The following is a 26,710-nucleotide window of genomic DNA, read 5'->3' on the forward strand; positions in this document are numbered from 1 at the left end:
TTAGGTATTTGTTCAAATAAGTTGAAAACTTATATTCACACAAAAACCTGCACATGAATGTTTACAGCAGTTTTATTCACAGTGGCCAAAAATGGAAGCAACAAAGATGTTTTTCAATAGATGAATGAATAAACAAACTGTGGGGCATTCATAAAATGGAATATTATTCAGTGGTTAAAAAAAAGAGCTATCAAGTCACAAAAAGACATGGAGGAACCTTAAATGCATATTGCTAAGTGAAAGAAATTAGTCTGAAAAGTTTTCATACTATATGATTCCAGCTACATACTATAGAATTCTGACTACATGATGTTCTGGAAAAGGCAAAATTATAGAGACAGTAAAAAAAAAATCAGTGGTTGCCAGGGGTTGAGGGAGGGAGGAAGGGATGAATAGGCAGAGCACAGAAGATTTTTAGGTCAGTGAAACTATTTGATGTGAGGCTATGATGGAAACATGGTATTATGCATTTTTCAAAATCCATAGAACTGTACAATACAAACACTGAACACTAATATAAACTATGACCTTTAGTTAATAATAATGTATTAATATTGGTTCATCAATTATAACAAATATACAATATTAATGCAAGATGTTAATAATAGGGTAAATTATGCAGGAGGGGGAATATATGGGAACTCTCTGTACTCTATGCTCAATTTTTCCGTAAACTTAAAACTGTTCTAAAAACTAAAACCTATGAATTGAAAAAAAGCATATGTAGGTAATATTTAATGCTAGCACTGGAAACATTTTTTTTCTAATTTGTAACATATTGACAAAATAGTTGTTAAACTAAACCTATTAACTATGTATTTGTCACTCTGTATCATGTAACTCAAAATTCTTTAACTATTTAGCTATATTCCAAAAGATATTTAATTCACATTCTGTCTTACAGAACTAAATTAATAAGCTCCCATATATGAATATCTGAAGAATTTTTTTCAATTCCTTTCCCAAGTGAAATGTTCATATTGTATTGGTATATCTCTCATTTTCATTTATTTTCAATATAGTTGTAATCTGTAAAAACTATAACGAATATTTTGTCTATCATGTGTTGTTATGTAACTGAATGCAGAAGGTGCTACCTTAATCTATGAGATGATTACTTTTAGCTACTGAAAGCCTTGTGCAGCAATTATCAAACTTCAATATGTGTGGGAGTCAACGGGGATCATTTTGAGATACAGATTCTGATTTAGTTGGTTTGAGGTGTAGCCTCACCATCTGCATTTCTAACGTGCTTCCAGATGACCATGACTCATGACTACACTTGAGGAGCAAGGTTCTAGAGTATATCTGGGCCATAAAACTATTACCACTGGGAAAAAAAAAAAAAAAAAAAAAAACCAAATACCTAGCAGTTCTTGCAAGGGCTTAAAGAGCTGCTTTTTTGTTTCTCCTACCTGGAAAAGCTCTCAGGGCTCCCAGCACTTCTAAATCTACTTTCCCAAATATAATCCTTTTCAAATTCATCTGTAAAGAGGAAGGCTTGATAACCTTTGGACAGGAAGCAAGCTACCATTTAATACTCTCCTACCTTGCATGAACCAAAGATCATCTATTTCTAATTCAATTCCTCGATTTATATGTCTTCAATCACAGAAAGGTCAAGCGACAGGCTCAAGGTCATTTATCCAATAACTGTAAAGGTCAGGTCTCAAATCCAGGTCTCTGATTGCAAATCCAGTCCTTTTGCCTCCATTCTCTGTTGCTTCTAATAATGATGCACTTCAGGGAATAGGGACCAGTTTGTTCAGACCACAAAATCCCAGCTCTGAAGTGAATCTCTCAGCCTTGGGCTTCCCATTGCAATTCCTAACACAGATTTAAGGTCTTGTGGGGGATCAGGTGCCATAAGGGGGAAGGTTTCTTTGTACTTCAAAATAAGCCTTGAAATTCAACACCTTGGTGTGGTTTAATGAGCTTATTGGAGTATGGTGTAAGGTTTCAGAAAAAAGACTTGGATGTTTCCCCATGGAGAATGGGAACAAAAATGATTTGTTCTATTTCTCCAAACTTGATGGTTCTCTTGAAAGAAGTCACATTCACAGAATGTGTGGGAGTCAGAGGCAGGTGGATCCTTCTCCAGTACCACCTGTCCACAGCAACCTTGCTTCTATTGGGACAAATGATGACTTGATGTCTTCAATGGGACTTCTAGGCTGTTAAAGATAACTGAAACTAAACTCTTCTTCACAATATGAAGAAAACAAGGCCCAGAGATGTGAAGAGAATTTTGTGCCATTGTACAGATATTATTAGTTGGAACTTAGATTTGGAGTTTCTCAACCTCTGGTTTAAGGACCAGCCCCAACTTTACACTGACATCAGCAGTAGGTTAGGGTGGGAGGGTTAACAAATATGAAATATTTAAGTGACATTAGGGTCTATACATGGCTTCCAAATACTGTGCTTCTAAGGATTTCTGACAGTAAGAATCTGCCTTTGGACACTCTCGTCCTCTCCCTCCTGGAGCCCTGCAGCATAGGAAAGAGACAGTTAGGATCACGTGACCTTGGGTGCAATTCCTGCCTCTGAACATTGGACAACATCCCATTATGAAAATTCTGTCCTCATTTCAAGGGGGGATTCCTCTGTAAGGGTGTGTGCTGCATGCAAGCAGCTCTCAATTGAGGGGCTCAAGTGGGGTGGCCAAACTGTCTCCCTCTGGGCACTGCTCTGACACCACATCACACAGTTTAGTAAATAAGTAGGGTTAGTGACATTATCTTCACAGGATTAAGTGACTGTCAAGGTAGCCAAGATTCTGGGCTCCCATCTCTGTCTTTCCAGGTATGTTTTGAGGTGTTCACGTGGGGAGGCTGAGCAGTGATGCTACAATAAAGGAGAATCAGCCTTGTCAGCTCTGGACCCAGCCAGAGAAAAATCAGTAGCCTCTCAGTTCCTTGCTGGTGATCTGAGCTCTTAGAGACAACTGCAAGCAGTTTAGGCGCCCTGTACTATAACAGTCTTCTACAGAAATTCCACAAACTCCTGGCCATGGCAAGTCTCCAGAAGGGTAGAAAATGCCCCAAAAGTCTCAGAGCCAGGAGGCACTGTATATTTTTTGCTGCTAGTTGGAAATCTGGTTCTAGCTGACATAACCAACCTTGCCTTACTCATTGCTAACACAGTGGTCTTGACCATCACTCCAGTACTCATAGCTCGTATATTCCTCCCCCACTCTTCCTACCACGTGCTGTTCCCCTGTTCCTCTCCCTCTGACCAATATCCTAACCCTCCTTCAAGACTCAGCTCACACATGGCAGCCTCTCTAAGAGCCTTCCCTGACAGCTTATAGTCCACCTTGGCCTCCGATCTTGCTGAACCCTTGCTGGTTAAGGGCCCACACCACCCATTTGGCATTTATGTTGAGCCACACATCTAAGAAAAAATCATCACAAGTGGACATATTTTGTTTAACTTCTCAGGATAAATAAGAATGGGAATGAAAAAGAGAAGTGCAGATAACACACTTATTGAACTTTCAAAGATTTTCACACTAAAAATGCCAACATGTAAGAAGGAGGCAATTAACTTATAAACACGGCAGGGTGGGCAGTTTCCTCTACTTTTCTGGGTATCATGTCTGAACTAATCAACATAATAATGTCTGGGAAGCTTGAAGAATGTAGCTTCAGGACAAGCATGAAAGAAAGAGCAGACATCAGTTTATTATAAAAAGCAACACTTTGCAAGCATGGCAGAACAATCATGAAAAGGGCCAACAGAAAATGACTAGCTCCCCACACCACGTGGAGGACCGAAACACAGTCTGGGAATCCTCAATGGGGGATGCGGTGATTTAGTGGGAGAGAAGCAGCATTAGCCAACTGTCAGGGCTCTTTGCTCCTGGAAAATTCTATCATTCTACTACAAACAAGAATGATAATGACCTGTATACTTTGCAATCAATAATAATAAAAGCACAATGTCTGTGGATAACTTACTGTGCTGACAGTGAATCCCATTAAATCCTTGGGGACATTTACACACATAGCCTATGAATGTGTCCCCTCTGTACGCTTCACTTATTTCACAGGTTCCTCCATTATGGCACGGATTAGGAATGCAGGGACCTGAAAGACAGAAAAAATATTGCTGCATGATGCACATGATGCATGCGCTTTAAAGTAGACATTGGGTCAATATTTGCCATTAATTTTTATAGAAAAAAGTGTTCTGGATATTAGTGGCACAGGAAATGTAGTAGCTGTATGGACTCTGGAGACCAAAGGCTGGATTTGAATCCTGGTTTCACCACTTTCTAGCCATGTGGTCTTGGAGGATTTATTTAACCTCTCTGTGCCTCAGTCTCACCTTCTGTTAAATGTCGATACTAAGAGAATCTACCTCAAAGGGTGATGATACAGATGAAAAGAATTCATACATATAAAATACCCAGAACAGTGTCTGACATATATTAAGCACTCAAAAATATTAGCACTAAGTAAAATATTATTTGGTCTCCAAATTGTTAAATACCTTCTGCATGTTTAAAAAGTAATAGTGAACGGCAATTTCTGGAGTTACGAACACTGAAGAGCTTTTGCTCCCCGCTGGTGAAAGTAGCATAAACTTGCCAGTGACTGTAACCACATAGGCCAAATGAAGTGGATAGCTGGTTGCAATACTTGTAGACGATTTATGAGTTTGTGGTGGGGCATATTTCTGGAGAACCACAATTTTTGCCCATCTACAAGAAATAGCTCATCAAAAGTTGCAAATATAGAGAAGAAGGGCTGATGGTCATTTTTAAGCTTTGAGAAAGTAACTTCACCAGAGTGACTGGGACCTGTGACCGCCAATAGAAGCCTGGTGCTCGACGTCCCTTGGAGACAACCAGCTGCCAGCACCGTGGGGGTGTAGAGCTGGGCCAGTCCTGCTTGACCCGGGACTTCTCTAGTGCATATTCTTTACTCTGCGGTGCCCCTTTGCTGTGACTGAGATTTTCTCAAATGGCACGGCAGTCTGAGGCTCTTTCTACGCAATCTTCCTTCCTTCCTTTTCTCCCTTCAGAGGTGACAGGCTTGTGTCACAGTCTGAAAGCTCATCCTACCTACTCTTGCTCCCTCTCCCCTTTGTCATCCCCCCAGTAAACCTATTGCACCTCTCATTCTGTCTATAGTTGGCTTCTTGGAGGATGCTAATTGACTCAGGGCAGAATCCAGACTGGAGATTGTGAAGAAAGGAAGAGACAAGTTGAAGGAAGAAAAAGCTCTTCCTGGGAGATGAAGAAAGACCAAGGAAAAAATATAGCAGTCTCTAATTTTGTCTTTTTTTTTTAATTGGAGAGACTAGAACATATTTATAAGTGAAAGAAAAGTCACTGAAGATACAGTTAAGATGTAAATATGAGAAAAGGAAAGCAAGAGTTATTAAACTAAGTACCTGACTATGTGTGAAGAGGTGAATGCCAGAGTCCTGGAGGAAGATTAGCCAAGAAAAAGAGCAAGTGGTTTCAGCAGAGACTAGAGGGAAGGCAAAGGCTTGGCCACAGAATAGTGATAACTTGATGCAACTGGATGGAGCTCCAACAGGCGAGGCTACTAGAAGGGTGCAATAGTGAATGGCTACTCAAGTGTGGTCAAAGCCATACAAAGACATATGGAGAGAGAAGGAAATTTACCCTCATCACTTTAAGCAGTGCCATAGGACGCCAACAGCAGGAAGCACTTAGGGGGTAGGCAACGTCATTTTGCATTTAGGCAAGACTTTATCATTCTACTCCTTCCTCCAGCAGCTGTCTTTGACACTCAGTTTCTTCCAGCTTAAAATTTGTGAAATTCAACTGTTGCAGAATCTAATAAAGATATGCATGAAAAAGGAAACAGTGTCGCAACTCTTAGTGCCTGGATCTTCACTTCTTGATAGGGCTGACTTTCAGAAAGTAAAACGAAATCAATGTATCTGTGATTTTCCTCCAGATAGTTCCATACCAATTAAAAACGGTATATTTATTTCTCTGTGCTGTGCAGTAGATGTCAATTGCATGAACCAACACCTGCCCTTGAGGTGGAACGCTGCCAGAGCTTGAGACAGGAAGAAGGTGCAACACCAATGATCAGTTTGGTGGCAATTTGAATCATTTTCTCCCATCACTAAGAGATGCAAATCATGCTCTAGAACCTACCTTTCCTTCTCTTCTTTCTCAGCTTCTACTACTTCCTTCCTCTCAAACTAATTAGCATTTGATAGTGCCTTATAATTTACAAATTATTTTCACAGAAATAATCTCATTTATTCCTCACAGCAACTGGATGAGGTAGCTGTCATTACCATTCTCTTTTAGATTTTTTTAAAAACTGAAAGTCAGAAAGATTAGATAATATTTCTCAAAGGAACATCTATGAGTGATGCATTTAGGTCCCAAACTAAGAACCTGTGATTTTTAAATCATACACTCCTTAGAGAATCAACTGATTGGGGAGGGGAGAATGAAATAAAAGTAATATTAGAGTTTTGACTCATCAGTTCACTTCAAAATAATAAAAAACATGACTTAGATTTTATTAACTGATAGCCATGCATATAACTGCAAAGGAAAAAACAAATAATTAGAGTCAAAGAACTAAATAATGTTAAACAAATAAGGAGCCTTGGAAATGACCTAATCCAATCTTTCAATTTTGCAGATGAGGAAACAGTGCTTAATAAGAATTCAGTGATTTCTCCAAAAAAACCACATCTAATATGAGGAAAATTGGGTTTAAGGAATTGTATCTAGGAGGAAAAAAGTTATTAAAACCAAAAATGATTAAGCTATTCCTGACCCCTCAAGAGAGTGATATAATTTATATCAGAAAGAACATAAATCGTTTCCATGCTCCCTTCCCCTTACGGAGTTGGGTAAGGGAGGGATTAAAAAAAAAAAAATGACCGAAGTAGTAAGGCCTTTGCCAGTTCTTGGGAGCAGTTAAAGCCGTGATTCCGAGGAGGGTGGTGGATGGAAGTCACTTTGAAGAACAAAGGGGGAATATGAGCCTGGAATAGATGACCGTTTCTACTCGTCCCTACTGCATCTTTGGAAAAGTAGAACTTGGCTAGAAGCTGAGGATGCTAGCGACTGCATAATAAAGGGAAGAGCTTAGGAATGGATGGGGGAAACCCAGGACAGGAGACCCCAAAAGTAGAGCTGGAAGTAGTCTTCAGGGAGAGAAGGGGGTCAAGCAGTGTGCTGTGAGGCTGTAATATGTGAAGAAAAGTAGCTAGTAAGAAATCGTGATGTCTGAAATTCAGGTTTGTTTGCACAGCTGCAATGAGAACTCTGCTGGAGCATCCACATCTGCACTCTGGTTTGCTGGACACACACTTTGTGTGTGGTGTTTGGGGAAACCCAGGGAAAGGGCTGTGCTGTTCATCGGGCTCATCTCCGCAGAAGGCAAGAAGTGTTGCAGCAGATGATGCCCAAGCGATTCAAGAATCCAGGGGGTACAGAAACCTGAAGACAGAGCTGAGAGGAGTATCAAAAGTCCTAGACACTCCAGAGATTTCCTGAGGGCATAGGTGAAGCCCGTCCAGTGATCTTGTTGCAGCCTCTGGGATTCCCAAAAGACGTGAGTTAGAGAGTGGAGTTAATCTTATTTATACCTTGATGGACATCATGACCTCAGCAGACACCTGGGTTTCACAAAAAGACTACCTGTTACAGAGGTTGTGGCTGCTATTATTTTTCCTCCTCCAAGAAATTCATTTAAAGGGTGAAGTTGAGGTAAAGCAAATGGGATGAGGATTTCAATCTTTCTAAAGAGCCTTATATACTGACATGAAGTATATACATAATATTCCTTACAACAGTCTGTAAGAATATATCTTTTTTTCAGAGGCAAGAAAACAAGCCTCCTCAGAGAAGTTAAGTCAAGTCTAACTGGAAAAGCCAAGATTTTAACACACTCTGCCTGACTACAAATCTACGCCTTTCCATTACACCACACTTCTTGCCATGTTGAAGATCTGTACATTAATACGTGAGTCTTGACAGATGCAAACAGAATCAGCATGAATGCACTAAGCGCATTCCTATAAATAACAGAGGACTCCACAGCCTTCCCAAATGGAAATATTTCGGAGTATTTTCAGCAAATGGGTCAGGGGGTATTAGACATTATGAACATCAATAAGCTCTGCTATGCTATAAGTACTCCGTTTCAGCTATGTTTCAAACCCACTGTCAAACACGAGTATTTCCCCAATATTATTGTGTAATAAGATATTTTGTTTGCATACACTGTTGCTTGTACTGTGAGGATAAGAAAGAAATTGACCCTGTCCAATATACGGGTTGTTTTTTCTTTTGTCCCTAATAATTATACTGTGAGACTGATGTTATATGCTTTGTATATACTCTTTCAGAGTACCCATGACAGAATGTTGAAATGAATGGTCACATGTCACTTTTCCCCATTAGACCGTAATGTGGGAAGAGTCATGGTCAGCACATAATAGGTGTTTGACACATTTTGCATAAACAAGGGTCTGGCGATAATGAGTGATAGCCATTATATCTTTTGCCTAAACCCCATTCAAGTTTAGGCTTATAAGATAGCAATATCTTTTGGCTTTTCACTCAGTAATTAATTAGGATACTTTCTGAAGCTTTTCTATACCTTTCCCAGTTCAAATTCTTTAAATTTATAATTAGTTTCTAATACTTTTTGTCTCTAATATGGTTTAAGCTTCAAGAGTACTACATCTGTAATAGTGTTACAATTGTAAATAACAGATCATTAGAATGTACATTTTGGCATAATGATTACGTGTATCTTAATTCTTTGGCAAATACATAACCAAAAAAAGTAATATTGTATAATCCAATTAATAGTGTTTTGGTCTCCTAATTTAACAATTCCTGTGTAAATAAAGACATTCACTTAAAGCACTAGCAAGATAAAATAATCAGAATACAAGTTAGTACATAAAGAAAACATAATAAATGTAGCCTAAGGTCTCAACTCACAAAATTCGCTTGGTAGCCAAAAATTTTTGTGTTTGATGTTAAATAGCGACAATTAAAATATTTATCAACAGTTGCCAGGTTTCTTTCTCCAAGTGATAAGTGAGCTAATCATATTATAATTAGAGATCCTAGGAAACTCCTGTTTGTTTTTGTGTTTTCCCCCATCCAATAATCTTCTTTATTTTGATACTGAAAGTAAGTATTATTTTAAGGTCTTGGCACACTGATAAATAGTAAGCATCACCTATAGCACATACTGTGCTTATACTGTGAGGAAAAGAAAGAAACTGACCCTGATCTTGCCGGACATAGAGGGTTTTTTTTTGTTTTGTTTTTTCTAATTTCAGGTTAAATAACACTTATTCATTAGGCACCTATTATGTGCTGAGCACTCTGCTAGTAATTTGTGACAAATGCTTCGAATGGAATTAAAATTGTCAGCAGCTGAAAGAGTAAGCACACAACATAAGAAAATACTTAGTTATCCAATTTATGCACCTCATTTTTCAAGGTAATTTTAATGGCTATCCTTTACTGAAAATGTACTATGCTCAGTATTAATATACTTTATTGTTTATGTAATGGTTTCCGGAAATTTCATTCTAGAAGTTCCTTAGTAACATCATATTAACAAATGTTTATCATATGGCCATGTTCTTAACTTTTGCTGCCAAAGCTTTGGTATATTTAGGCTATGTCACATCTTTTCTGTAACATGTCAGCACTAATATTTATATATAACTTATACATAGCTTTGAACACAATTTAATAGCAGAGCAAAATTTGAAAACAATGAGTATTACTCCACCACTTAGAGCTTGTAAAAATAAAGATAAGACAGACAAGGGCGATCTCAATTCCTTTCCACTTCAAAAGTTTGCACCTTTAATATTATAGGTACACAAAAGTGCACAGAGTGGTGATTATGAGCTTCAGTTCTGATTAGGATTCATAAAGGTCCAAATTATCTGATTAGACAGCAACACTTGATAATATCACTCTTAACAATGAATGTATAAGCGGACTTTCAAGATACAAGAGGCTTGAGGGAGTTTTAAAATCAATAATGCTGTAATACTTTGTAGGTAGTCTTTAAGTAGCTCCTAACACAATGGGGACAGCATGTGATCAATGTGAATGAACAACTGCATTCAACAGCATGTTTTCCAGGCATTTGTATGCAAGCTTATATAAGTATGTCAACAAGACTAATTGCTCACAAAAGCATTAGATTCATACAGTTTGCTTCTTTTCTGCATCTACTTCCTCACGATTCCAACAGTAGAGAGTTGAAGTTATTTCCATATGTGTAACATGGTTAGCTTTTCACACATTTAGAGACTATGCCCCAAATCATGAATTCCTTGTAGTGTCTAAGAAGATTATTGGGAAGTAAATAGGTTAACATTCTCCTGTGAAAATGTGTATGTATACTCTGTCAATTTTACAAATTATGCCCCCAAAACACTGGCAGTTAGATATTAAAAATGAATATACATTTTAGATTATGTAATAAGGAAATGTCAATAACGCAACTGCAAGAGCATAGTTTTACAAGTTGTTCTAGCAGCACAATGAAATAGGAACAGTTACGACCCAAAAGTTCACTCCAAATTAAAAACACATTAAAAATTCTGTTAGTATAGTGTGGCTTTTACATTTAATACGGTTTGAACATTTTGGCAGTTGCCATTTTGAGCCACTGCCACTCTATTTTAAAACTAGTTGAAAAAGAAGGAATTATTCTGGGAATGTTCACGTGACTGAAGATTTCAAAACATTTTACACTAGTTGTTTCTCCTCCTCCTCCTTTGACTCTTTATTTCTACCCTTTCTTCTTTCTCTTAAATGTAAAGTGCAAATTCAGCCAGTTGAGGAGAAAAATTGTCTATGGGTATTCTGTATGCATATAGAGAGGTAAACTAAAAATAAATCTAAAACATTCCATTTTAGGGGAGAATCAGCAAGTTTAACAAATTGTTCTTTAAATGAAAAAATATTTGAATAAATTATGAAAATTGAAATCTGGGGCTAAACAGAGATTTTGTTTTTAATACCTAGTGATAAACTGTCTCCTCAAGAATTAATACTGGACTCTATATACAACTGTCTGTAGGAAGGCACTGGGATGATCAGTGGCTAGAAAGGTGTTTTAGAGTCCCTGTATTAGTTTGCCAGGGTTGCTATAACAAATTAACACAAACTTGGTGGCTTTGAACAACAGAAATTTTTTCTTTCACAGTTCCATAGGCTAGAACTCTGAAATCAAGGTATCAGCAGAACCACACTCCCTCCAAAGGCTCTAGGGAAAATCCTTCCTTGTCTCTTGCAGCTTCTGATGGTTCCTGGTGTTCCTTAGCTTGTAGCAGTGTAACTCCAATCCCTGCCTCCATCTTCACATATTTTCTTCCCTGTGTTTCTCTGAGTTCTCTCCTCTTCTTATAAGGACACCAGTCATTGGCTTTAGGGTCCACCCTAAATCCATGATGATTTCATCTCAAAATCCTTAACTACTTACATCTGCAAAGCCCCTGTGATGGGCTGAACTGTGTTCCCTCAAAGTTCGTACGTTAAGGCCCTAATCTCCAGTATCTTAGAATGCAACTGTATTTTGAGATAGGGCTTTTAAAGAGGTAAATAAGGTTAAATGAGGCCATATAGCTGGGTTCTAGTCTAGTACAATTTGCCTTATAAGAAGAGGAAATTTGAACACATAAGAGAGACACCAGTGATGTGCACACACAGAAGAAAGGCCATGTGAGGACACAGCAAGAAGATGGCCATCTACAACCCAAGGAGAGAGGCGTCAGGAGAAACCAAACTTGCTGACACCTTGATCTTGCTCTTTGAGCCTCCAGAACTGTGAGGAAATAAATTTCTGTTATTTAAGGCACTGAGGCTGTGGTATTTTATTATGGCAGCCCTAGCAAACCAATTTGGCCCTATTTCCAAATAAAGTCACGTCTGAAGTTCCTGGTAGACGAGAATTTTGGAGAGGCACTATTCAAACCACTATAGTCCCCAAGGAGTTGTTTTTGTAGAGCAACGGAGTTGATTAAGGAAACCAGAGCCCTCATTTATTGTTAGAGTTGGCTGACGAAACACTGATATTTAGCAACAATTAACACCTTAGTTAAAAGTAATTTCGGCTCTCATCACAAAGAGTAGTAGACAAATTTTGAGGGTTTTCGAGATCAAGAGAGCAGTTTAAATTTGGAGCAGTACCTAGGAAGAGTACAGAAATGAATACTTAGGTGGCATCAAGGAGGTTCTGGCACTGCAAGATAGAAGAAAGTATTGAAGAAAGAATGAAGATTTCTTGGGGTTGACCTTTATCCACTTAAAATTTTTGTTTAGAGCTGGTCTTGACAAAGGCAGCATGTTTTTCAGGTAGTCAGCCAACGTTCTGGGAATATTGTTACATGTTTTATTTCTATAAACATTCAGCCACCCTATGTCTTTTGATTGGAGCATTTAGTCCAATTACATTTAAAGTAATTATTGTTAGTAGGTACTTATTGCCATTTCATTGTTTTGTGGATGTTTTTGTCGTTTCTCCTCTTGCTCTATTCCCTCGTGCTTTGATGAATTTCTTTAGTGCTATGTCTGGATTCCTTTCTCTTTATTTTTTGTGTATTTATTATCAGTTTTTGGTTTGTGGTTACCGTGAGGTTCATATACAACAACCTATGTATATAGCAGTCTATATTAAGTTGATGGTCTATTAAGTTCAAACACATTCTAAAAGCCCTACATTTTTACGTACCCCCAATGTTTTATGTTTTTGACATCATACTTTACCTCTTTTAATTTTGTGTATCTCTTATGTAATCATTTGTGTCACAGTAGTTGAATGTCCTCTTTTCCCAATAAATAAATATCCTATTAAACATTATTAATACTTTTTAAAAAATTAATAACAAAGTGTAGCAAAAGGAACTATTGTTTTACAAGGTGATTACTATTGCTTGAGCTACATCTTACTATGGAGCACAGGCTCCCATTCTCTCCCCTGTCCATTCATCTTGCACACTGCTGCCAGAACAAGCCTCCTAAACCACCACTTGCATAGTGGAAATTCTCAGCTCAGAATGTTTTATTACCAAACAGAACTCTGTCTCATTACTCCGTAGTCAACATTCACTTTTTTTTAATCCTCCAAAACATGCTGTTTCTTTTGGGGCATCTTTTAGCTAACCAATAATATTTGCTGACGTGTTGACTGTGTGATTTTTTTGCTAACAGAACAATATATAGTGAACTCAAGACAAAAGACAATGTTGCCCCTTGGTTTGCTTTCTAAGATAAAGGAAACTAAATCTGACATAATATGCCTATGAACATTAAAGACACTGTATAGAAGCCTTTTATAAATTAATGAATGCCATATAAAATTAAGTAATTATTATTGTTCAAGTTAGTAATATAAGGCCCAAGTGCACCTTGAAATCTTGGGTCAATGTGATAAACACTCCCAAAAATCTAAGAGAAACATGAGTATCAAAAGTATAAATCCTCATAATAATCAATGTCGTTTTCATTTATTTATTTATTTTTTGGTGAGGAAGATTGGCCCTGAGCTAACATTTGTGCCAGTCTTCCCCTATTTTGTATGTGGGTCACAGCCACAGCATGGCTTGATGAGTGGTGTAGATCCACACCCAGGAACTGAACCCGTGAATCTGGGCCACCAAAGTGGAGCATGCCAAACTTAACAACTACGTCACTGGCCCAGCCCTCAATATTGCATTTTTATTTTTTCAGATGGTCACTAGAATAAGAATAATGATTTCCCTATGAAAATTCCTGTGAAACTTCAGAAACCATAAATGAAATCCAGCCTAACTGATAAAACTGACATTCAATAATTTTTTGATCAACCTAAGAAAAAAAATCTCTTTCTGCTTCTAGTAATTGTAGAAAACCAGCTCTAGTTACCTCTATGAAATTATAACAATTTCTCTGTAATTCCTAAAAAAGCTCTCTTTAATCAGGGAGCTGTTTCCAAACAGAACTCTGCAAATCACTTGTTTGAGAAGTGCATCTGTCAGGACTCACATCCCACGCATTGCAAAATACAATTCAAGTTCAAGAATACGCATCAGCAGGTGGTGCAAAGTGGTAAGCCATCATTCAAGCTTGCCATTAGCTACCAGGGGTTGTTTCCTCTTCCACGCAGTCAGTAGGACAGGGTATGGATTAAAGATAGAGCAGAGACCAGCGTTCTCTATGTATATCATTATAAGCAAAGAGCTGAGCTCAAGTTTTAGGAGCATCAAGCAATCTCACTATTTCGCATTGTGTCTCTAAGCAGCTACAAAATCTCCATGTTCTTCATCAATCTTTCTCTGACAGCTCTTCACCTTTTTCAGGCTCCTACTGAACTTGCCGCCTGTACTGTGTGATTAGCATCTCACTGTACCCTGCTTCCTTTTCTAATTATTTCATGGGTCTCTTTTGTCTCCCTGATGATATTATAAACTACTTGTGCACAGGAACCCCTACGCTTTATATTTTTTGTACCCCATAGACCCTGATAAAGTGCTGGATACTGTGACAATACCCACTCTGTACTGCATGTTGTAAAGTTATTAAGAACACATAAATCTATCATGATTGAAAATTGTTATTAATTTTAAGAATACTAGCATATAATTCAAGCAACTAATCATAGTCTATAACAAACACCTAAAGTTTAGAGATCAGATGCATTTTCATCTGTAGCCCTTTCTCATCCATCCTTAGCAGGTTTTGACAACCCAATTGTAAGCTGGGGCCAAGTCCAATTTTCTTTCTTGAATGCTGTGGCAATCTGTAAGACATCAGATTGTGAATAATCTTATAATTACAAATAGGTATTAAAAATAGGTGCACTATTTCCGTGAACCTACAGCTCGTTCTCTTGAAATCTACAATAGTGGTTTTGATTTTGAAGGCAGTGACAGGAGGTAGAGGAAAGGATTTCTATTTTGACTTTTGGTATCTGCCCTCTGTGACTGCCATCTTAATCACGAGGCAGCAAGATCCCTGTAGGAGATGTTCCAGCTGCACTCAGATGGGAAGGGTGCCTACCCAGACTTCACAGCTGAGAACACTGGAAGCCCAGCGAGACAGGCGGGTCACTGTTTGGATTGCCTCCTCAGGTCTCGCATGTGGCTTCTTTGTGGCAGACTTGCGAAGGCATAAAATGGAGCAGGCATGGATTCTAGCCAGCTGGCCATGTGTTCCCTCACCCACTGTGATAATTTGGTCTTGTAGAATTTTGTTAAGTGAGCATTAAGTAATGACCATGTCAAGCAGAGTACATAATGAATGCTTCCTAATCACTGGATGAAAGCATAGGGGATGCTCGTCCAAACACAGCAAAGGTCACCAACACAAAGAAGAATTTAAAAAAATGAAATAGATGCAAACAGCAACAATTAACTTCTTTTCCATTTTTATTTTCAATCATATTGAATCTATGTCAAACAGAAGATGGAGGTCTGATAAGGAAGCTAGGTAATATCATCACAGTTTCTACTATCCCATTATGCATGTATCAATTTATATTGGAAAACTAAGGAAGAATTTTAAAACTGAGAAAACAGCCTAAAAACTGTGAGGGGCTTTATCATCCTGAGCTGAATTGAAAATACTTAACGGTTATAGCCATTAACATTAAGTTTTTCCAAATAATTCCCCAGAATAACACTAACCAGTCACTGATTGGTCAAAATACTTTGTGCTGTTTCTTTTAAAGATCAGTTGAAGTGTCCTATTCCAAGAAAGCAGTTTTTCCCTTATAAACAATTAATAAGGGCAAAATCATTAAACTTTTTAATCCTCCGAATGGATATGTAATGATGTACCTGATAAACTGTATTATCGGGACAGTGTCCTACTGCCTGTAATTCTGAAGTCCATAAGTTTGGACTAATCTTGTACAGTCAATGTTATCTCCACTGTTCACAAGAATGAACCAAAATGCTTCACCTGGTTAGTTAGCATCCTATCACCTAAAGAAAATAATTTCTATTCCTAGAACTCTGCTCATATGGTTTCCCAGCTCAGAAAGCCTTTCTTCACCCTATTGTCTCTTCCAAATCTCCCTTTCTTTCCAAGACTATCCCAAGTTTCATATCCTCCATTAACTCTTCCCTATCATTTATTCTTATTCTCTTTTATTACTGTCTATTACAGTCACTGTTTCATTTATTCATTCATTTATCCATTCATTCACATAATCATTTGGTTTGTATTTAAAGCTCCTATTGTGTTCCAGACACAGTGTTAAGTACTAGGGTTATAATGGAGAGCAAAACAGATACTCTCTCTGCTCTCATGTAACTTCAGTCAAGTGGAAGGACTGACACCAACCAAATAATCACATAAAAAAGGTAATTATTGGGGCCGGCCTGGTGGTGTAGTGGTTGAGTGCGTGCACTCTGCTTTGGCGGCCTAGAGTTTTCAAGTTTGAGAAACGCACCGCAAATCAAGCCATGCAGTGGTGGTGTCCCACGTACAAAATAGAGGAAAGATTGGCAATAGACTCAGGGCCAATCTCACTCACCACGAGACAAAAAGGTAATTATTTAATGAGTTAAGAAGGAAAGATATACTGTATCCTGAGAATCCATTAATAGAAAGTTCCCTGAGGAAGTGACACATAAGCTAGGAGCTAAAAACCAAGTAAGAGCTAAAGTAAAGAAGGAGAGGAGTTTTCCATTCATGGGTCTGTGGAAGGAGAAGCAGGTCAAGAACAAGGGTCTTCGAGAAGGCCAGGGTAGCTGGAGCAGACAAGCAAAGACAGAGAGACAGACAGGGACCAGATCAGGCAGGCTGTCAAAGGTCACGTCCAAAAAAAAAAGGGTTTATGGGATATATTGACACATTTAAGCCATAGGATAATAGGACTGGTATTTCAATTTTAAAGATAATTCTGTGTACTCTATGGACAACACTTTGGAAAGGATCAGCATAGATGAAGGTAGAGTCATCACTCTATTGCAGGTAAAGCATGATAGGAAGCCTGGATGAAAGTGGTGGGCTGGTAGATATGGAGACAAATAGACAGCTTTGAGAGAGAAGAGTCAAGGACGACTCCTGTGTTTCTAGATTTCACATCTCAATGAATGAACGTTGGTGCCACTCCCTAAGACAGAAATACTGGAAGAGGGTCCAGACTGGAAGGGAAGATCATGAGTCAGCTTTTGGATCTGTTATTCAAGAAGAGGTATCACGAAGGGAGAAAACAGTGTGACCTGGAGATATAAATGTTGGTCTTCCTGGTTATAGATGGAAATTTAGGGGTATGGATGTAGTCACCTACTGAAATTGGAGAATCCAGGACCAAGACTCAAGAAATGCCATCATTTAATGAGCGGATAGGAAATACAATGATCCAGAGAAAGCAGCAGCCAGAGAGATAGGAAAAAAATTAGCAGGAGAGTTCAATGATTGTGGCACTTATATTGTTTTGCATTATTAATGAACTGTTTAACAGGTATGTATTTCATCATTCTGAATAGATTTTAAGGTCCCAGAAACATGGGATTTCTGTTTTATATTTCTTTTATAACCCACTCTGTGTTTTATATGCCTGCCTAGCACACAACAAATACTTGCCAGATGGATGAAAAATGTTCACAACTTCATGGACTGAATATACTGGCAATGTATGTTAGGGAAATGTTCTCCTTTAAGTGACATTACTTTATACCAAAATGACATTCTGGTTGATTTTTTTTGCTTGTCTAGGGTATTACTTTCATACAACTAAAGGAAAAGCCAAGTTGGAGAAACAGCCAATACCTTTTGCTTCCAAAAGGAGGCTTGTTTGGCCTGCAAGAGTAACAAATTTTTCAGCAATCTCAATTCCTTTATAATCGACGAGAGGAAAATGAAAAACATGGAGAATGAAAAGGGTGATATGAAAACGAAGAAAGAAAGACAGGAAAAGTACATGTTGAGAAAATATACGTTTTCAGATTTGCCTAAAGTCTTTTGGCTGACGTTTTTCCATGATCTGTCTCTCCGGTGCTACTCTCAATGTTGTACCGTCATTTTATTAACCTTAGAAGTCCTCTTGTTTGACTACACATCTAAAACTGGTAAGATCATTTTGACTAGAGAACTGCTTTACCATTAGGAGGAAAAAACCTCTACCAAGATCTGCCCACAGAGAGAAGCAAAGCATGGGTGAAAAAAAACCCGAAAAGCCATTTAAAAATAATGACATCACACTTTATGTAAAGTACTTGTCTGTATGCTTCCTAGTGGACATGAAAATGTAGCAGGCAGTTAAATATTTGAGAATTCTGGAAACCCACTTAAAAATGTGTACAACAATTTATTATCATTGCAAACCCAATTAAAAATGTTGCGCTATTAAACACAATTCACATTCTAACTCATGAGAGAAAGTATTAAATGTATGCAGCACAGATTTGCATTACTATAAAAATCTTTATTTCTACTTTTCCAGCATTATGCATTTAAATTTGTAAATTCCATGTTACATTAATCACATGAATATAGATGGGCAATTTTTAGACAGAGCTACAGTAATAACTGTATTCCTTGTAAAAGAAATCATTCCTGCTGACAATTTTGTGGCAAATTTTGTTTAAAACTGACTATAGTTCATAAAACGGCAAGGCTTCCTTCACAAAACTTATTAGACATTTAAGCCCTCCTCTGCTTGATCAAAATAATAAAAAATTAAATATTACACTTTAACATCACTGTCTCTGGACTCTGACACTGTACTTAAAATGACACAGAATATGGTCATATAGTCATTAAAAGAAGTGGCAATAATCCAGGTTTGACTGCACTGTGATTTAAAATTTATAGTGTTTTCATGATCCAAATAAAGTATCCTGATTAAAATGATCAGGATGTCACCATCTGGAGGGACAAAAAAGCTGAGGTTCACATCTTCAGTACAAAATGCCTCAGGTTATTTCTGCCTGTTAGCCTTTCTTATTTCCAACACAATTTCTGGTTAGATGAAATATTATAGTACCCAGAAATTATATGTAGTAGAGAAGTCTTTGGTCAATAAATGAATACCTTAAGTAATTAATCAGAGAAGTTATTACCAACATGTTATTTAAATATAGTAGGTCTAAAATTTAAATATAGTAGGTCATTCTTTAAGATCAGGTATCAAGTATGAAAGATTTTCAGAGTAACCAATAATTTACTAGAAGTGACAGAATGTGTGGCTGCCACTTGGTCAACATAATGCAGCTTTTACTGTGATTTTTCCTGCAAAAAGCCTTTTAAAATAATGTATGGGTCTAATTGAAGTAGGTCACAAACAATGAAGTAAAGAGATTTATGATTGTTTATTTGGTGCTAAAAAAAACTCACTTGTAAATGTATAGACTTAGTAATTTCCAAAGAAGCAGCTAAATGATGCCTTACATCATTGTACAAGACACTATGGTACTTTGATAGACAAGATAGGTTGAATTCTAATGGAAGATTGTCAAGCAGCAAAAATGTCTCTAATTTGAGTATTCAAGGATAACCATATTGTTCAAGATTAAATATCTTCTGGACATAGATTGAGGCTCGCCCCATAACCATAGTAGGAATTTTATTGTACTTGCTTTAATATTTTTCTGGATAAAATAATTTTGACCACGCTTTATGTCACAGAACTTGAGGGCTCCCAGTTTTCTTTGATCTATGTGCTAGAAGGGAACCTGAAATCTTAAGGAGAATCTTTCCACAGGAGCTACCTTAGTCTACTTCTGGGCTAAAACGGGCAGTCTTTGGTTCAGACCGTTGTACTCATCAGGGCTTTCAATTTTCTTAAGATGTTATTCTTACCTCTGCCTATGCTGCCCCTTGAAGTATAAGGGTATATATGCTCTTAACCCTGCATCTAACTCATTAGGAAATGCTATTGGCTCCACTTTCAAAATGCTGAATGGCTATAAAGCCAAGAAATATGAATGAATACTCACAGTAAATGACTTATTGATATTACCTGGCAAAATAATAAAATAATTTGGGTCTACAAGACCCCTGTTGCTGTACGGAACATGCCAGCCAGGCTTCCACGTCTGGAACTTTGCACTGGCTGTTCCCTCTACCTAAGAAACTTTTCTGCTAGCTCCTCCACCTCTGTCAAACCTGTGCTCAAAATCATCTTATCACGCCTTTACTCAAAATGATGGTTCCTGTTTCTTACTCAAAATTGCAAACCATACCCTCAACCCCAATATTCCTATTACTCCCTTACTGTGATCTATTTTCTCAATAGTATTTATCACTTTCTCGTATAACATAATAATTTATTCATTTATTAGTTCTATTTGTTGTCCGGGAGAGCCCTTGCTAGAATGTAAGCTCCATGAGGACATGAAACTTTCTTTTGTTCACTGATACATCCCAAGTGCCTGGCGATGATGTACTCAATATGTCTGTGTTGACAAACTACGACTCTGTTTTTAAATGGCTAAGTTTTCCAAGTCTTGTAGAAGAATAGAACATTAAAGTTACTAAATACTGATCAAAAGCTGGATTTCACCCTGCATTATGTCAGAACAGCAGTTAGCAATGTACGTAGGATCATTCTGAAAAATACACAAGTGCTTTTATAGGATTATACTTTGCTGTTATCCCACTGACCTACATAAAAAGACTCTAGAAAAACCACTGTGCTTTATTTACCGTAAGAAGTTATGTTATCCAGGACTCAGGGAGAAATATCTCTGAACTTGAATAGTTGTGTTTCTCATGAGCAACAAATCTAGTTTATTCTTATGGACAATTTGAACTGATAACATCATTCAGTCTTCAGAAACTCATTAAGCAGCTGCTATGTGCCAGGCACTGGGTATAGTGAACAATACCAAAATATAGCCAATGGCCTCCAGAATCTCATACGCCTATGAAGATTACAGACCAGTAAATAGATAACTTCAATATAATGAAATAAGTGCTAATGCACGGCAAGTACAGAGAGTTCTGGGAAAATGCAGGAGGAATACCTAATCCAATACTAGGGACTCAGGTATGACATCCAGGAATAATTAACACCCAAAGCTGAGGTCTACAGTATGGACAGAAGTTGGCTGAGCAGTAAGGTAGGTTCTAGCCCTCCAGGCACAGGAGGGCTATATCGTGTACGAACACTCAAAATAAAGTAAAGCATGGCTAATTTGTAGAACTGAAACAAATGCAATATAATTGCAAAGAGAAGTGCAAGAGGGGAATTGATAAGGGAGAAAGTCAGAGATTAGCAGAGCCCGATTATGACAAGCCTCACAAAACAGATTAGGGATTTAGAGTTTATCCCGAGGGTAATGGGAAATTACTTAATTGTTTTAAGCAAAGAATGACTGATCAGATGCACATAAACTGGATGTGCAGGATTAGCTACTTAATGGAGTTACTGGGGGAAGGTTTCTATTTCATCTGCAAAGTCTATGTCTGTCTCAGTAGGAGAAGGATGGTGGGAGGCAGTATGATAGGAAAGGAAGCAGAAGCATTTGGAATAGCAACCCGTGGAGCATAGGAGGCATCTGAGGAGGCAATCAGAGGATTTGTAGGTAGTGTGATGTTCAGGTGTTGGAGACTAGGAAACTGTCATGGCACCAGTCTGTGCACGGTGAGGCATTTCTTCTACTGCGCTTAGTAGAGAAGGATGATGATACCATTAACCAAGGTTAGAAGTTTTCTACTTGTATGCAGCTCAGGAATGACAAGGGGTAGAAAATGAAAATGTCTGCAAGAGAGTGATTTTGATGATAGACTTTGTGGTCTTGATTAGTAAAGGAAGGGAGATTAGACTTTAAGGAGCTAAAAGAGAAGGGTGGAGGGACACAGGGATTGGAGGTCTGAGACCAAAGAACAGTTGTAGTTTAAGAAACTAAATGAGAGCTGGATCTAAAACATAAGTAGCACTGTAGTGAAGTCATATAATAAATGCATATATACATTTTGGATATATAGTTATAAAATGGTAGAGAAGTGTTCAAGATTAACAATATACTGAGCCATTCTTCTTGACATGATCAGAATGAGTAAAGAATTAGCAAGAAAGTAACACGCTATATAACACTGTCATTCAACGCTACCTATGTCTTATTTGCCCACCACCTAAAACCATCTGATGACATCCAGCATTGAGTATCATATTTTTGGAAATACTGTGTTAAGACAAAGGAAATGTCTGTGAAGACGTTGAGCATGTCATGGAATTTGTGTGCCATGGAATGGGAGGCTTTGATTTCAAGAAAAAAAAGTGAGCAGCAAAAATTTCGCTCTGACCAGAGCAAGCAGAGCTGTGTGAGAGGATGGACTAGTGGAGATCACAAGCCAGAAAGCCTTCCAGTTTTGGTAGTCACCAAAGATGTGACGATTTCTAAGATGGAATGGGATTGCCTGGCTATATGACCTCCAGAATAATTAATTTTCAACAGTATCTTGCTTGATGGGGAGACTCAGACCCTCGGTGTAAAGAGCAAATTACAACTTCAATTGATTCTGAAGGAATATTCTGAAAGAGTCTTTGTTCTGGTGGTAACGATGAGATGGTCCAGAGTGTTCCTCCCATCACCCTCAGCTCAGTGGAGAGCTCCATTAACTGCAGCACATGGAGGAAAGCAGGGGCCCTGGAAATGTATCCTGTGATCAGCTGCAAAGTGAACAGGGGCCGGTAGTGGAGCTGAGAGCAACTAAAGCAAATAGTGTCTCATGACTGAGGAAAACAAGCCCTTCCCAGATCTACAGATTCAGGGATTCCTGATAGTATATCTTACAATTCCCCCAGAAGCCTGGAAGATTAGGCAAACCCAGCTGATTGCAATCAGGATTACATTTAGGGATTAATTTTCTTGAATGAGTTTACTTAGAATATGAATTATAAATGTTGTAGGATTTATATGTGAATTTAAAGATGCCTCTGTGAAATCATTCTGAAAAAAGGCAGAGTATTAATTAACCAATCTATCTAATGAGTTCAAATTTTCTCAGGGATTAATCACGATGCTGTGTAAAGATCTTCAGCACACATAAGCAATGAAGCATATTTGTTTTCAATAAACCAAACTGGACATAAAAATTAATATTTATGAGTAACTGAAGTAAATATAGCATGCTTTCTCCCTAGTTCTAAAAAAAAATCACAAGTTTCAAAACAGGAATCATAACATACATAAAGAAGAATTGCTATGTCATCTTAAATTATTACATATTTTAATTGATGATATTTGATGAGATTTCAAATTTAGGAGTATATTTTTATACAACAGCCAAATTATTAAACTTGTTACACAGTTTTGTGATATATTATCCTGTCTTAAAACTGAAGTGATTAGTTATATAATTATTCTCATGGAACTGAACCTCATTTTAAAAGAGACAAAAAATTCTTAAGTCCAAATTAGGCTAATGTTAGTGGCAGACAGGCATTACCAACTACGTAGACATGGATAGTAAGAAAACAACTTCCTTGGAAAGTATTGTCACAATGGGAAAGAAACTAGAAAAACTGTCTTATATAGAGAAAACCAGAATGACAAATCTTCAAGTGCATATGATTTCCACTAAAATTCACCCTCACAGGAAAGCCTAAGAAAATTATTTATCAAGAAAAGGGCAGGGCCGGCCCAGTGGCTTAGCAGTTAAGTGCGTGCGCTCCGCTGCTGGCGGCCCGGTTTCGGATCCCGGGCGCGCACTGACACGCCGCTTCCCCGGCCATGCTGAGGCCCTGTCCCACATACAGCAACTAGAAGGATGTGCAGCTATGACATACAACTATCTACCGGGGCTTTGGGGGGAAAATAAATAAATAAAATCTTTAAAAAAAAAAAAAAGAAAAGGGCACTCAGGCATGGAGCAAGGTAAAGTTGGATGTTCTACAGCATTTTCATAGGATATATTTGTTTGGGTAATGAAAAAATTTAATTTCTTATATCTTAAATTTCAAAGAAATAATCTGGGATATGAATACCAATTCTCAAGTATATACCACTTGAGTCTTGCTGAGAAAACTGTTAACAACTGGCAGTTGTTGAAACAGTTAAACAATGAAACATAGATAAGTTGAAACTTATCTATGAATGTTTTTAGCAGGATGTCTGCAGTTTAAGATTGTTTATGGTAAACAAATCTATAATCTATGGATTTATAAGGCATAGCTCCATGGCAAATGTCATATAAGCTCTACAACTACATGAAGATCGCTTATTATCTGAACAGCACCCCGCCCCCCCATAGACGTGGTAACACATGTACCATACTTAGAGACCTCATCCGTTTTTCTGGGTCAGAGAGCATGTGTCCAATGAAGGAAAGAAGGGCCTGGGGAGCTGTCCTCAATGTCCTAAAACTCTCCTTGCTTCATCTAGGACTCTTGACTGCTTGTATCCTTGAAATCATTAGTAAGCTTTGATATTAGATAGGATCTCTGATTTACCTAAGGCTGATTTGACAATCCAATCTTTTGAATTAGCTCGACTCTACTTAGTCAACCTTTCTAAAAATGCTGTATAGACTAAAAATGAAACACCTGAAATAATCCAAATGCCTACGATTTGAGGAATGGTTAAGCAACTTTCAATATAACTTAACTATGAAGTAGAACAGAATATTGCCAATTAAATTAAAACTATGAAAATTTAGCTATATGCTAAAAATCTAAATAGAATTCTATTAAACACAAAAAGAGCACAGTTTATGTTACAATTAAGTAAAATGTTGTATACACACAATGATAGGCTCTGAAAGTAAATAGATTCTTTTTTAAATAGCAAGGGTATGATGGAGAATTTTGTTGTAAAGGGTTTAAGGAAGAGGAAGGTCAATGTAGGCATGGAAACCAGTGTCAACGTAGGCATGGAAACCACTGTGCAACTCCTTGTAATTACCAGATTATGGTCATTCAGACTTCATAGATACTCCAGTTCTCCTTATAGACACATGGGAGGATTGCACTTTTCCATCCCTTTTCGACTTAGTAGTGGCCATGTGAATTTCTTTGGCCAATAATGGGAGAAGAAGTAATGTGCATCATTTCCGACAGAAGTTTTAAGAACTAATGAGTGATTCACCATGTTAACTTCACACTGCTTTGGTGACTGTAGAAGCAACTGCTGAGATGTAGCCTTGTTAGCCTCGGTCCCTGAGTGTCTACAGTGGGCAGAGATCCCACACTGACCTGCACTGGACTTGTGTGTTAAGCCACTGAGAGCTGGAAGTGGCTTTTTCCTGAGGCATAGCCAAGTTGACCCTGACTGATTGAGCAAGGAAAGGGTAATGGGAGTCTGATGCCTTCACACAGTAACATTTTGTAAACTACTAACAGCTAAGCAAAGTTTGTGCAAACACAGATTTTTTAGTCCTGCAGGATGTCAGGTGGGAGTACATAGTTGGTGGAGGACTTAACAGTATTGCCAACTAAGAACCAAATGACTGTAGGAGCTAATGTTGAAGAAGAGAGTGGAATTAAAGGTGACTTAGATGTTTTATACCTGAGAGAGAAACTGGTAATGCCACTGAGAAAGGGAACACATGAGGGCAGGGGGAAAAACGTTAAAAATATTCATTTTTGCACATAGGCCATTAGATGTGTCTAGCTGATGTCTGAAAATGGAAATCTAAAATTCAGGAGAGGGGCCAGGGTTATAGAGAAGAGGGAGCAGGGAAAGCAGCCTCACATATACATTAAGCTGGTTACTCCCTTAGATCTTTTACGTGTAATATCTCCAATAATAATTACAATTTCACCATTTCACTGAGAGAACTGAGTTGCTATGAGGTTTACCTTCCCAGATTTGGGAGTACTATCCACAAATGAACTAATAGAAGCCTGGGAGAGATTACAGAAAAGAAAGAGATAGTAAAGGTTATATTCAAGAGGCAGGCAAGGGAAGCAGGACACTAAATAGGAATAGACATTTTTAGAGCCAATCGAGAATACAATGAGGTCAAGGGAGAAATGTCAAGGAGTAATGGACTGTTGTTCATGTTGAATGCTGCAGAGAAAACTAACTACATTCCTCATCTTCAAACTACTGAATTTTGCCTCTAAATGGTTAACTTGTGAGAGGCAAAGGCTGAAAACTACTCAGCTTTTAATATATTAATATTCTGCAGAACATTAAGTGAAACAAATCTCAAAGATGGGGTGTTTTATGAGCATTACATCTCATGTTTGCCTAAATTAAAACCTAGGGAACTAAGCAAATACTACCACTAGGAATATTTTTCATTTCTTCAGATAAAAAATCTCTAGCAAAGATGACCCAACAGATGTTGAATGAACCCCTTAACAGGCCTAAATCATATAGGTAAATTAATTCCACAAATGGCTCTCAAAAGGAATTTGAATCTCAGGGCTGATTTTGGTGTGCCAACAGCACATGTTCCTGGTGGGTCATGATGCTTAATGAGATACATGGGAACCTCTGACTTGGATGAATATTCAGAGTGATCTTTAGGGAAATCCTGAACTAGAATGCACTCCAATAATTTAACTGAAAGGTCACACAGATGAGTGACTATTATAAAATCTATAACACAATGGAAGCGTTGTCCTCTCACAAGTGACCGCAGTTAAGATCTTTGGGTCAAGGTCTCATGGCATCTGATTTTTTCGCATTGTTGAAGGGCTCCACAGCTTTGATTTACCTGCTTCCTACACAGAGATTTCCACTTTTGTTGCTTTGTACTTTTGTTACTTTTATTCTGAAATAGCTAGTGACAGCAAAACATCAAACTCAATTTTACCTTAGTGAA

General features: G+C 37.8%; 1 protein-coding gene across 2 annotated transcripts in view; it reads right to left on the minus strand.

Annotated features, from left to right (window-relative positions):
• The window catches only part of EDIL3 (EGF like repeats and discoidin domains 3), a 372,749-nt gene that overhangs the window by 194,121 nt on the left and 151,918 nt on the right, over positions 1 to 26,710 (minus strand). For both annotated transcript variants that reach the window (XM_058526450.1, XM_058526363.1), the window contains one exon: positions 3,963 to 4,091. In XM_058526450.1, the coding sequence (XP_058382433.1) occupies positions 3,963 to 4,091 (129 nt within the window). The remainder of the gene's footprint in view (positions 1 to 3,962; positions 4,092 to 26,710) is intronic.

Source organism: Diceros bicornis, chromosome 1 (genome assembly GCF_020826845.1).
Source record: "Diceros bicornis minor isolate mBicDic1 chromosome 1, mDicBic1.mat.cur, whole genome shotgun sequence".
NCBI lineage: Eukaryota > Metazoa > Chordata > Mammalia > Perissodactyla > Rhinocerotidae > Diceros > Diceros bicornis.